General features: G+C 35.9%; 1 protein-coding gene across 1 annotated transcript in view; it reads right to left on the minus strand.

Moving 5' to 3' along the window:
* Positions 1-14,634, minus strand: part of LOC106881138 (integrator complex subunit 2) — a 31,479-nt gene that overhangs the window by 14,682 nt on the left and 2,163 nt on the right. The window contains exons 2-15 of the mRNA XM_014931412.3: positions 14,039-14,177; positions 13,723-13,822; positions 12,487-12,600; positions 11,580-11,710; positions 10,840-11,034; positions 10,042-10,208; positions 9,066-9,191; positions 8,232-8,303; positions 7,093-7,204; positions 6,619-6,687; positions 5,491-5,625; positions 4,449-4,764; positions 3,050-3,176; positions 1,834-1,967 (exon numbers count right to left, since the gene is read on the minus strand). Coding sequence (XP_014786898.1) covers positions 1,834-1,967; positions 3,050-3,176; positions 4,449-4,764; positions 5,491-5,625; positions 6,619-6,687; positions 7,093-7,204; positions 8,232-8,303; positions 9,066-9,191; positions 10,042-10,208; positions 10,840-11,034; positions 11,580-11,710; positions 12,487-12,600; positions 13,723-13,822; positions 14,039-14,177 — 1,937 coding nt within the window. The remainder of the gene's footprint in view (positions 1-1,833; positions 1,968-3,049; positions 3,177-4,448; positions 4,765-5,490; positions 5,626-6,618; positions 6,688-7,092; positions 7,205-8,231; positions 8,304-9,065; positions 9,192-10,041; positions 10,209-10,839; positions 11,035-11,579; positions 11,711-12,486; positions 12,601-13,722; positions 13,823-14,038; positions 14,178-14,634) is intronic.

The following is a 14,634-nucleotide window of genomic DNA, read 5'->3' on the forward strand; positions in this document are numbered from 1 at the left end:
TAGAGATAAATAAAATGTATAGATTAGCAATAAAGGAATCTTTTTTTACATTTTAAAGTCACATTGAAGTAAATGCAATCTAATAAGGTTGCTGTAAAGAAAATTTTTTTATTAAATGTTTTAGGCTTCTATCAGTCAGTATTTACCATGCAATTATACATTATGCCCCAGTCTGAGCTAGATCTTTTGGAAGAAGACCAGCAATTCTCCATGCATGCAAGTCTCCCGTCTCCACACTACCACTATTTATCTAAGGGAAAAGCCAGACCAATTCAGCTTGGCACCAGTGTTGTTGTTTCTACAGCTGGATGCCCTTCCTAACGCCAACCACTATGAGAGTGTAGTGGGTGCTTTTACATGCCACCGACACAAGGGCCAGTCAGGCGGTACTGGCAACGGCCATGCTCAAAAGGTGTTTTTTACGTGCCACTTGCACAACAAAATAATATAATAAGCATTGCTAATGCAGTAGGACATGGTGTTGCCTCATAAAAACATTTAATATACTTTATAGTATATTACGGTTGCATAATGAAATACCACGTACCTACAAGCCATTAATATCATTTTATATATGGAATACATAATTAACTAGATATTAAGACTCCATTTTGAGCGTGGCCGTTGCCAGTACCGCCTGACTGGCCTTCGTACGGGTGACACGTAAAAGCACCCACTACACTCTCTGAGTGGTTGGCGTTAGGAAGGGCATCCAGCTGTAGAAACTCTGCCAAATCAGATTGGAGCCTGGTGTTGCCATCCGGTTTCACCAGTCCTCAGTCAAATCGTCCAACCCATGCTAGCATGGAAAGCGGACATTAAACGATGATGATGATGATGATTAAATCATAAAAATGATTTTTTAAGAAAACAATGGAGAAGTCAGAATGATCAGATTTATATAAGTATAAAAGAAAATCTGATAGAACATCTCAGAAATTCATTTAATTGTTTAATGAGCTAATGAAGAAGCCCTTATGTGGTTGTTTGATCCAGTAAAAATAGTAGCCAAATTGTTTCAAATCCCATTCTAATGTCTTAAAAGAGAAAAGGGAAAAGCAGATATTCTTAAAAAGATGGGATGGTCACATTTGTAGTGCCTCTGATCAGGGACGTGCTTGATCAGAGCTGCGTTGGGACTAAACGACAACTTGTTTACATACACTTACAATCACCATTGTATCCAGAAGATATGTTTATTTATTCTTAGTTACGACTTGATAGTTCCTTCCTGTCCGACATATCCACTATCACTAAACCTGCACACAAATATAACTCTCAAATATACCACGCAGAACAACTGGAGTCAATTAACTCTATGCTAATCAGGTTATGCAATTTTTGTTTTGCTCTAAATTTATTTTCATTCCACAGATTAGTTTGTGAATCTCGATAACTGCATTGAATTTGGAATTTTGTTGACTGAAAGGAACCAATACCTTTCTTGTGCATGTTTACGACTGGATACAACAACATTTAACTCTTTCACATTCTAGTTATTCTGTCATATTCAATGTGTATTTATTCCCATTGTTTTGAAGTAATCATGTATTATCTTTGTAGCTTTGGGAGTTCAATGAGGGGATTATTTATTTTTAGAATGACATTCTAGGATAGGTGTGAGAGGACAGATCTGACCAGTTTAAACATAAAGCAAGTAGAACACGACTGGTTTAAATGCTAAAGGGTTAAGGATTTCTATTTCATTCATTGACTCTTGAAACACTAAAGGGTTAATGATAACTATGTCTTAACCATGATGAAGTCCCAAGACACAATCTGAGATGAAATTATTTAAAAAAACAACTGCATCTCAGGAAAAAATATATTTACCTTTCTGAAAAGCATCAGGGGTGCATACGTTCTTAGAGGAAGCTCCTAAAGAGGGCAAAAGTCCTACTGGAGCCACAGACTCTCCCAACCAATCCTCCACGAGACACAAATGTGGATAATGTGTTGCTAGTAACCTGCAAAAGAGAGGGAAATATGTTTTAAAAGGACTGAAGAGATGATTCTTATTTCTTTATATTTTTTCAACATGTCTAATGCCAACCATTTTACAGAGTGTAAAAAGCATCCATAAAGTGGCTGGTGTTAGGAAGGGCATCCAGCCATAGAGACTGTGCCAAAATAGATCCTTTGAACCTGGTGCAACCTTCTAGCTTGCCAGCATCTGTCAAACCATCCAACCCATGCCAGCATTGCAGACAGATGTTAAATAATGATGTTGATGATGATGATGATATAAATGATATCATTGTGGTGATAATGGTAAAAGTCATTTGCCCAAGATGTCACAGAGTGGGTTCAACCTCAGGAGCTCATGTCTGCAAAGTTAACCTCATCATAGTGAAGTAATCATTCAGTTATGCCGGAGTCATTTCTGTAAATTGCATACATCCACATCAACACTTCCGTTGGTTTTCCATGTATGAGTCAGAGGGAACAATGTTGAATTAAATCTTTCTATGGCTGGATGCTCTTCCTGTCACCAACTCTCATCTGTTTCCAAGTATGGTAATATTTTCCTAGGTCTATCAAGCTGAATATGCTTTGCATGGAAAAACTGTAAACATAAAACTATGTTTTGTATGAATGATGATCTTCATTATAGTCAGTGCATACATGTTGAAACAAGAACACACAAATTTATTTATGTACATAAAAGCACCCACTACACTCTTGGAGTGGTTGGCATTAGGAAGGGCATCCAGCTGTAGAAACTCTGGTTCACCAGTCTTCAGTCAAATCGTCCAACTCATGCTAGCATGGAAAGCGGACGTTAAACGATGATGATGATGGTGATGTATATGAAAATATATATGACAAGTTTCTTCCAGTTTCCATCTCCAAAATTACTCCCCAAATATTAGTTGGCCCAAGTTATAGTAGATGGCACCGACCACAGTGGGAATTAACCCAGAACCACAGGGTTCCAAAGCAAACTTCTTCACCTTGGACCAAGCCTATATTTGCTACATTTTTTTTAAAGATGTGGGTAAATACTAACAAACATTTGTTTTAATGTAAGCAAAGCTGTGTTACTAACCTTAAAAGAGGAGAAAATAGACCAGCATAAAAGTGTTGGTTTTTCTGAGCCTCTTGAATTAGAAAATTTATGGGAATTTCTTCCATCACATATTCGGGATAAACCTTAATTTTACGGTTGCAGCTCACTGAAATTGATGATTGTAGAGAATGAAGAATAAACAAATAATACAGATAGGGACTGTTACTTGGAGAATTTCATTCAATATATTTCATTATCAACACATTTAAGAATAATAGCTGTACATGACAAATTGGCAGAGTCATTAGAGCATCAAATAGAATGTTGTTTTGGATTTCTACACTCTGGGTTCGAGTCCTGCCTAGATCAACTTTGCCTTTCTTTCAGTATAGATGACTAAAATACCCGGCCAGGTCAGTGGATTGATAGAATTGCTAGAAATATTAGAAAAGATATTTTGGCAGAATCTGTTCCAGGTCTTTGAATTCTGAGTTCAGATCATGCCTAGGGTTACAATGGCAAGAAGTAATCATATAACTACAGGAGCACCCTATCCAACCCATAATTGGCTGGCATGTACAGATAAGCCTACAACCAACACAGGTATGGCATGACAAGACTTTTATCCAGTAAGGGATTGACAGAAGATGAATGGCATCACACAGAGAATTTTAGGTAAGAAGTTGACACTGCAATTTGTAGGGCCCTTGTGGGTCAAAACTAACCATGAGTTAGCCCTACATCCATGTAATAGAACTACTCAACACAAACAATAACTTGAAATATGAACAACATCCCATCGTGGTTCATTAGTTATTGAATCATTAATGAAGAACTTCATCTTCATAGAATATGCCAGGCAGCAAATTATTGGCAGAGTCATTAGAGTACCAGACAAAATGCCAGGGAGAGAGAGAGAGAGAGGTGTTCTTAGTTCAACCTTGTTTTTCATCCTTCCAGGGTCCCATAACTGAAGTATCAGTTGAAGGCAGAGGACTGGCTGAATTGTTAGAGAGTTGGGTGAGATGTTTTGCAGTAACTGTTTTGGTTCTTTGTGTTCTGAGTTCAAAACCTGCCATGGCCTATTAGGTAGTAGAATTGACCTGTCATCAGGTTTGGCACCACTTCTTGGGTATCTTTAGCAGGGTCCACTCCATCACAAAAATTTGGTCCAGGTCTTCAGCTTGAGGATCCTTTCCTCTATGCCTCCCATTAATCTAGCAGGTCTTGCAAAGTATCTTGAGTATTGTTCTTCCCTCATCACTAAGTGATTGACCACACCAGAAATCACAGGTGCAAAGACAGTATAAAATAAACGTGATGCTTCAACCAGGTATCAAACCTACATCTCATACTCAGTTTGCTGAGAGCTTACACAACAGATTTAAAATCAAAATTTGTTTTTCGATTTGACATCATCACTAAAGTAACAACTTACCAATTGACCTCATGTTATTGAGCAAAGAATCTTCATACAGTAGCATATAATATAACATTAGAAGTTGCGGCGTGAGGCAAGGTTGCTCCTCACTTGTCTTTTGATTAGGGTTAGAAGTTTCTCTCATGCAGTTTGAGCGGACAGTAAACACGGACTCTTTAAAGACATCCAACACTTCCTGTTCGCCAATAGGTTCATTCTGGAAATCTGACTTGTTGCCCTTCACAAGAATTGAATTCACATAAACCTCAATAAGCAGTGGCAATTTGGTGTGTAAAGGTACTGAACTATTGAGCATCTGCTTGTATATCCAGTCCTGAAATAAGAAAGATTACAGTAAATCAAATAATTATTCAAGAGAAAATAAAGAAGTCATCTCATTTATTAGCAGATTTTCCATGGGGTCGATTTGTTCGACTAAAGGCGGTGCTCCAGCATGGCCACAGTCAAATGACTGAAACAAGTAAAAGAGTAAAGTAGATAATCCTCAACATTTCATCAAGCAATGAAATGTTGCTACTTTTTTTATTCCCCATTCCAAACACATTGTTACTAAATTCTCTGTAGTCGTTCCATTTCAATCAAAGCCTTCCATATTTCTCCAAGAACAACCTAGATCTTCTGCCTTAGAATGTCATTACTTTGAAACTATTTCCATACATATTTCTACAAGGATTTCAAACAACATATTAACCCTTTTTTATTTGAATCTTTCTATTAAAAAAAAAATATTTAAAAATCTTGTTCTTCCTTATTACAACAACAAATATATTTTTATTGTCCCAAGTAAGAGAAAAATAAAACCAATTGATTTAGATTGATTTTCTTAATCAAATACATACTTGGGTGATTAATCTTGTTGACTATATTCAATTTATAGGACTTTAATCCTACTGTCTGGCACCATACGAGGTGGGAACATTGCCAGATCTTGTAGCTTAAAGGAGTGTAAGGAGAGAAGGAAGCCAATGTCCGAGGAAGTTCGGAGCAAAACAATATTAGAGCAAGAGATCAATGTGAGATGGTTTTGCAAAGAACTTACTTTTATAGGTACTTTATGTTTGGCAAAAGAATAAGACTTGAGTAACTGGTAAATACTATGAACAGGTAAATAACCAGTCATATTGGCATTCAATTGTGGAGTGACTGGTACCTTGACAGCATGCATTGTAATGACCTGAAAGAAGCAAAGAAAGAAAGTGAGAGTGGGTTGCTACAACACAATATGTAACGGTGATTACTAAATCCAAACATTATGTTATAATGCTACATACAATACATAGCAATAATTATTTAAAAAATAAACTACTGCATAATAATGTTACGCATCACAACACAATAACACTGACATATGTGAGAAGCATCACAGTACATAGTGGTAATTACTAATGCATATGTTATATAAAACACGATATACAACTGCAATTAGTAAATATATCTTATGTTACATAGTATTACAATGCTACATAACAACAACAACACAGAGATATATTTAATCACCACTTCAGTTCTATTCTATTATAGTTTAATCCTTTTTTGATCATATTTCTAATGAAATACACTGTCTACCTGTCTGCATTAATTTTGAAAAAACTCAAGAATTCAGTAGTATCTAGTGAAATAATTAACTTCATTATTAATAAACTGGTGTTCAGAACATAATTTGATAAAAGTACCTTGAGTAAAATTATTATGCAAATTTTTGATTTAAATATGTTCTTTAACCCTTTAAGATTTAAACCATCCACATCTGGTCAAAATATTTTACTTGTTTTTGTGTTCATACCAGCGAGATCTATAGCCTCTCACATTACACTGTCATGCTAAAAATATCAATTACATCATCAAAATCTTGAAGCTACAAGATAATGCATGATTAATTCAAAACAATGTGAATAAATAAGCATTTCATTTGACAGAGGAATATCTGAATGCTAAAGGGTTACAGCAGGTGGTTTCATATAAAAGATTCGGAAGTAGTTTTAAGTTGGTTAGTATGAAGACACTTGTGTGATGGGAACAAGATGTATAAACATTTGTTTATTTTCTATACCATAGGCATTATCATCTGAAGGTTACATTAACTACACCATCTTGGATTAAATATAGGGTATTTCATAAATTAGAGAAATCATTAGTCTTTTAAAAATCTGACAGAAAATTCTCTTACTTGTTCAGTAAAAATTTCCTGAGTAAAAATATAACGTAGCTTTGTCAGAGTATTTGATTTTACTGGACTCTAAAATTAGAAAGAAGAATATACATTACTTTACAATATGGACATAGAATATAATAATAAACATTAACACATAAAAAATGGTGTTGGTGATAGCAGAATGGTGATGATGATGAAAACAAGGACTAGGTGGATGTTTCAAAAATTATCCTTTCATTAGTGGCAAATGATGGCACTTTGCTTCATATCCTAAATGTTAGACTAGCATGCTCAAAAAAAAAACAAAAAAAAAACAAAACAAAAAAAAGGTGATGATTGTAGCCAGATCACACAATGAATCAACCAGATATACTAAGTACCAGCACATAACGTGGTGGACTTGTGGGTTTCTGCCAACCTCCAGCCTATGCAGAACTGTGTGAGAGAGAGAGAGAGAGAGAGAGAAAGAGAGAGGATTGTCCACATTACCTTCATGCCTAATGTAGCAGATACAAGATCTGCAATAGCATATGTCTGGTTACTATGGAAATGGATAGCTATCAAAAACAGGAGCTCCTCAAAAGATGTACCACCAGTTTCTCTGAGAAATAAAAAATAAAACAAGCATAGAAAAGAGGACATTAAAACAATGACGATGATGATGAAAAAGATGGAATAGTCACATATGGAACACTTTTGTGTTCCATAAGTCAACTGAATCAAACAACAATTTGACAAAGTGTAACCCACTTCAGAAAGAAATCATTAAAAAGACAAAGGACCTGTCTACTTAAGCCATTTGATATCTCCAACATCAACAAGGCTACATTAACCGAACTATTGTTTTTCTTCAAATAGATAACATTTGAAAGAAATTTATTCTCTGAATATTTTAAACTTTTCTATGTCTACAAATGTACAGTATTGTACATTTATTTAGTGATTTTCTAGTCATTATTTCAACAAGAGTGGAAGCAGGGAAAGTTGAGTGGTTAAGAAGTTCATTTCATGATTCTGTGTTGTGGGTTCAATCCCATTGTGTGACATTTTCGACAAGTGTCTTTAACATAGCCTCAGTTTGATCTAAGCCTTCTTAAGCAACATTTCATACACAGAAACTCTGTGGATGACCACCAGATGGAGTGTACATATACATTGACAGGTCCAGCCCCATCACATATTGTAAATTGGTTTGGGAATTAATTTAAAGGCGGAATACTGAAAAATACTCAGCCACTTACACATTAATCTAATGAATTGGACACCAGTTGATTGAACAACTGAATACTAATCATTGAAACCAATGAAAGATCCAATAGTTCAGTAAGTATGGTGAACCTTGTGCTTTGCTGGAGAGGTTTAATAAGACCAAAACATGTCCAGACTTGTCTCCCATATCTGCTGAAATTATTAAAATAATACTAGTTATTGAGTAAATGTTGTCTTTTCCTTATCAGATAGTTATTAATAATTTCTAATTAGATTTCAGATACTCAGTACATTAAATATATTAATACAGACTTAATTATTTTTTTTTCCGTTGCTGTTGTTTACATGAAGATTAAGTAAAGAAGAAAGGTTTCAACAAGTTCCAGTGGCACACAGTGGAACTGATCTATTTTACTCACTTCTCAAAGGAATCACCAAACTTCATCAACCAACGAACCCACTCGGTTACTTGTCCTTCTTGTTCAGATGTTCTGAAATGAGAGAAGCCACAAAAATTGAAAACATAAATTTCTTGAATTAACGACAGTGATTTTAATCAGAATGAAGCAACTGGGTGCAGCTGTTTAGATGCTAACTGATTTGGCTTGGCAGACTGGGTACTCAGCATGTTTTGGCAACATTACATTTTGGCACTAGAGGCAGACACACACACACACACACCCAGGCATATACACACAGAAATATAAAGAGAGAGAGAACAAGAGAAACATTGAAATATTTGGTGTCAATTAGGTCAGTGTTGGATCAGCAACACCAAATAGATGGTACCAAAGCAGCTGTGCCAAAATGTCTCATACTTGAATACAGAAGATTACAAGCACCAATCTGCCAGCCCTCTTGGCTATTATATTGTCAGCCATCTCTACTAATGCAGGGTAGGCTTTGCTGACCAATTCTATCATGTTGAACACCAGGCCATATCAGATGCTATATTTTGGAAACTTCTGCAGCCGAACAGAGGATAAAAACCACTTAATAGCGTACATTAATATTATTGGCAGAGACATACAGCATGAACTTGATGGGATAAAGATTCCTGACCTGGTTCGATGAAAAACATCTTGGTTACAACTTAAAGAAAATGGTGGATGATATTTGAGTGAGGTACGTCATATTGGGATCGAACCAGGAACCAGGTAATTGTGAAGCTAACTGTTCAACAACACATCCATGCAATGTTTTATGAAAAATGTAAAAAAAAAAGATGCTCAACATTAATTGAATAAACTTACGTCATAAAATACGGAGATGAAATCAGGAAGCAGAGTCCAAGGGAGACAAATCGAGCGCCGGCAGCTGTCAGCGGAGGTTGTGATGTTATGAGATCGAGAATCAGCTTCATCTCTTGATCGGTGAACCTGTCGAAAACCAAGAGAGGTTGTTACATTAAGTAGTAGTAGGAGTAGGAGTAGTAGTAACAGTAATAAAGGAAATAATAATCCTTTCTACTAAAGGCACAAGGACCTGAAATTTGTGGGGAAGGGACTAGTCAATCACATTGACCCCAGTGTTTCACTGGTACTTAATTCATCGACTCTGAAAGGATGAAAGGCAAAGTTGACCTCAGCAGAATTTGAACCCAGAATGTAGCAATGGTCAAAATACCACTGGGCATTCTGTCCAACATGCTAGCTCATCACCTAAGAATAATAGTTTTAAATTTTGGTGTAAGGCCAAAGGGATTATGATGATTACGTTGACCCCAGTCCTCAAAGGGAACTTGAAAAGCAAAAATACGCATGGCAGAATTTGAACCCAGAACATAAAGATGGATGAAGAGCTGCTAAGCATCTGTTAGTCCCATGCCAGTGGCACATAAAAAGCACCATTCGAGTATGGTTGTTGCCAGTGCCACTTGACTGGCTCCTGTGCTGGTGGCACGTAAAAAGCACCATTCAAGTGTGGTCGATGCCAGTACTGCCTGACTGGCCCTCGTACCGGTGGCACGTAAAAAGCACCCACTATACTTTCGGAGTGGTTGGCGTTAGGAAGGGCATCCAGCTGTAGAAACCTTGCCAGATTAGATTGGAGCCTGGCGCAGCCTTCTGGCTTGCCAGTGCTCAAACTGTTCAACCCATGCTAGCATGGAAAGCGGACATTAAACAATGATGATGATGATGATGATGATGATATGCTAACGATTTTGCCAGCTTGCTGCCTTACACACATAAAAATAAAAAACAAAAATACAGTAAAACAAGTACTTACTTGAAGGCAGCCATTCCTTTCAGAGCACAATAAAGTCTGATGAACGAACTGGCTTTAATTACTTGGTTATTAGCAATTGCTTCATGAGGTTTTGGTAGGATCTCTTGTAGCAACTCAAGTAGGGTTTCCCTGAGAGAGATTAACAACACCATCTTGCCTTTCTTTTTCTAAATCGATACAAAATATAACAGAAATGTCAATGCAGATAAAGACATGAATAAAAGAGATATATACAAAATATACAGATGTTTAAATAGAATATCTAAAGAGGCACATTTTCAATCAAGCTGGATGCCCTTCTTTCCTAATGCCAGCTACTCTGAGAATGTAGTGGGTGCTTTTTACGTGCCACCAGCACAGGGGCCAGTCAGGCAGCACTGGCATCGACCATGCTCGAATGGTGTTTTTTACATGCCACTGGCACAGAAGTCAGACAGATGGCACTGGCCGTTTTCTGAGATTGTCACAAGGCTTCACATTTAGTGGAGAAGGCTACAATTGATTGCACCAACTTAGTACTTGGCTGCTACTTTAGTTCATCAATCCCATAAGGATGAAAGGGAAAGTTGGCTGCAGCAAGATTTGAGCTAAGAATGTAAAAGGCTGCAACTAAACACCCGAAGTCAGTCAACATTGAAATATTTAGAGCTTAGTGTTCTACTTTATATAATAACTTATTGTTCTTTCTTGACTCAAATGTATAAAGCACACTAAATTGAAAACATGTAGAAATAGGTATGTTTAGAAAATATGTTTAACTTCAAGCAGACTTTCAGTTTTTATATAAATTCTACTGACCTTTTGACCACTTTTAATATATTGTGAGAACCAAGTGCGGACATTTTGATCTGGGCCAAGCAGTAAACCAGTGATGAAAGGGAGCAAGTCATTGTTTCCAATATCAGAAGCTGGGCCATTCTTGTGATGGTTTTTACCACGGATCATTGAAAGAGACAGTGAAATTGTCAAACCAGGCATGGCACAATGTTGAACCTAAATGCAAAACACAAGAATACATATATAAAATCAGAGTTGTCATTTTAATTTGTTTCATCTGAAAAGAAATAAGCAATTTAAACATTAGTTTGCAGACTCATCACAGCTTCATTAATTAAGAATGACTACAATTTAGACACAATTTTGTTCAATCCATATATATATAACATAACAATATTAGTAATCTTTTAGAAAACCTATGTGGCTAATATTAAATATCTCATCATAAGGTGGGAAGCTAGCAGAATCATTGGCATGCCAGGCAAAATTTCGCCTGTCATTACATTCTGAGTTCAACTACCCTGAGGACTCTGTTAAAAGTACACTTGTCTGTGGAGTGCTCAGCCACTTGCACATTCATTTCATGAGCAGGCTGATCCATTGATCGGATCAACTGGAAATCTCATTGTCATAACCAACAGAGTGCCAGTTATACACATGTTGTAGGTTCTTTGTCATCACTAGATACTGACAGGTTCATTGTTATATAATCAGGGGAAATAAAGAACAGGGAAAATAAGCACCAAACTACCGATACTCACACATAGTGACCGCACAGTTAATGTTTCAGATGGATTCATAGAACATAACATCTGCAGCATTGTCATCCGCCTTTGGCCAGCAATTGAATCTTCATCGACTTTATCACCATGGGATACCAGATGTTTACATACTGAAAAGGAGATGTATAACTTCTAAAATATGAAATTTTGTCAAAGATGTTAGTAAACCGTGTTCAGCATGAGAAATTACACCAGCATAAAGTTTCAAACTGTTTAGTTAAAAAACAATAATTTAAACATCTGTGAGTGAAACTGAAGAGACCTGATGTTTCTAACCCAAGGACAGATCACAATATTTGTAGTAAACTTGAACTTATTATCATTTGGTTGATAGTCCTGTACCTTAAATTCAGAACCAATACATTTCTAAAATATATTTTACAGATAAATTTTATATATATATAAGGAAAAGGAATGTCAGGATCATTTATAATAAAAAAAATTATTATTATAATAGTTTTCTGAATCACTTTCACTCACACTAGATTTGCACACACCATCACTTATAGACGCAATGGCTGACTCACAAACACTCATAGATGGACTTGTACATTTCTTTTTAAAAGACAAATCTAGAGTTGTTTGCTTAGAAGAAGCTTTTTTTTCGCTATCTATAAATTTCTTGGTAACATGCAGAAGCATTTATTATGGTAGTAGAAACTTTTGCACTTCATTCAAAATTTGAATCTTCTGCTTGAAAAATAAAATTTGTAAACCCTGCGTCTTGTAAAACGGTTCCTCATAAAGTGAGGTATTACTGTATATATGTAATCAAAATCAGTGAAGATATTCATTTTTGTTTTTTCCAAATTAAATAAAACAAAAACAGCTGGTGCACAAAATTAAGTGTTTTGTTAAGGGATATAACCAATGAAAAGGGACAAACCTTCATGGAAGCAATCAGGAGAATTTGCTACAAGTCTGCAAAGAAGCCACGAACCATTTTTGACACTCAAGAGAGCATTAGCTAAGGAAACGATAGGTAGAAGAGATGGAAGTTCTGGAAGAGAAAAATAATTAAAGTAGAATGAATCAGAAAAGTGTGTCATTTAAGTAGGTAAACAGAATGGTTAGTCTATTTGCTTCATGTAAAGATTGCTTATTCTTCTATTCCTCAAAATAGAGACTGAAAAGAATTCCAATATGTGATGAACACAGAATGTATTTGTTATCATAGAGATCTGACATGCTTGTTGTTGTGGTGTGGTCCCAAATCAGTTTTAATCAAGCAATCCTCTATGTCCATGCCAAATGACTAGGCACAGCACACAGATATGGGTTTTTTTTTCTAGTTAAAGATCTGCAAACTTCAAAATGCAGTTGAAAACTGTATAGACTACAGTGTGACAGTATGGATGTGCTGCGCTCTTCACTGTCCAGTCTATTTCCGTATGTCTGTAGATTCTGATGGTGGCCACAGCAAAAGTGGAAAAGGTGGTCAGAGTGTGATAGTTGCTTAACTCTTATGGAGGTGATACCTGCAGCAAATGAAGGTGATTTGTGGTGTGGCTATAGCATATGTAAGTAGACAATTTATTTATCCCTCTACAGTGAGCTCCAGTATTTTTTCAACTGAAGTAGTACTGTGCCCAGAACTTTATTAGTAAATTACACGATGATAATCATCATCATCATCATCATCACTGTTGTCATCATTGCTGCTGTTGCTATTGCTTTGACCATCACTGCCCCCTCCTCCTTTTTATTGTATGTCTATTTTATATGCTGGCATGGGTTAGATGAGTAGTAGCATTTACCAAATATCAGTCTTCTTAAAACTAAGGAATAGATCAGATGGAGATTTATCTTCCTCCCTTTTTATCCATTTCTATTGTCTACATTCTCACACACACACACACTCTCCTATTCTGTATTTCATAGTAGACATTAGCTCTATTCCAGTGATTAGAAACAATCTTCAAGACTATCTTTTATTTTTAGACCATTCAAGTTATCTCTATTCCTCCTTCATATATAATCACATTTTCTCACATACACTTCCACTATATATTTAGCAAAGTATAAGAAAAACACACTGATGATGAGGACACTCTGTTACACCAATCTGTTGAAATACATAGTTTTGTACAGGATAGTTTTACCTGAAGAATTTAGAAATTACCTGCTTGAGCAATACACAGGACATCAGAAATATCTTCAAGGTATATTTCACATTCAAATAATTCTGAGCTTTTTACATAGAAATCTTTACTTTCTTTGATCTGCAATAAAATTTAGCAATAAATAATTGGCTCATCATTAAAAAGATTATCAACAGGTAACACTGCAATAGAGGGAGAATAATAACTTGGAATGGTAATAATGAAGAACAGAAAGAAACAAGAGGGAAAAACAAGAATCCTTTCTTGCAATTAATCAGATTAATGAGACAATAATTACATAGGAAAATGATGCACTTATTAATTTTTTTTTTTTACCTGGCCAATTATGAAGAATATCTCACTCAGCACCAAACGGATTCTATGTGCACAGTCACTTCTTTCAAATTCCAGGGACAGGCCTTGTTCTAACTGAGAGATCAAAGCACTTTCTGACTGGTTAGATCCAATCTTTTCCCTAAACAAAAAGGAAAAAAAAAAGTTTTAAGAATAAACTAAGAATTTCTGCATCCAGTTTAATAGTTAATAAGTAATTAGTAAACAAGAAGAGATTAAAAAGCACAGATTTTGACAGAATTCTACCTGAAGCACCCCATATGACCCTTCATTATTTTAATTTTTGGGAATTTTCAGGATATGATTTAAAACTTTAGAATTCAGATTTCATTGTCAAATGGATTGCTTATTTATTTGCATGGTTTTTAATTAATGCTACATTATCTTGTAGCTTCAAGATTTCAATGAGGTGATTGTACATTCTTAGAATGACATAGTAGGAGAGGTGTGACAGGCCAGATATGGTCACTGTAAAGTGGTTGGCATTAGGAAGGGCATTCATCCATAAAAACCATGCCAAAACAGACAGTGGGTTTTGGTGCAGTCCTCTGGCTTACCAGCTCCTGTCAAACCATCCA

Source organism: Octopus bimaculoides, chromosome 6 (assembly GCF_046866305.1).
Source record: "Octopus bimaculoides isolate indiv1 chromosome 6, ASM4686630v1, whole genome shotgun sequence".
In the NCBI taxonomy this organism is placed as follows: Eukaryota; Metazoa; Mollusca; class Cephalopoda; order Octopoda; family Octopodidae; genus Octopus; species Octopus bimaculoides.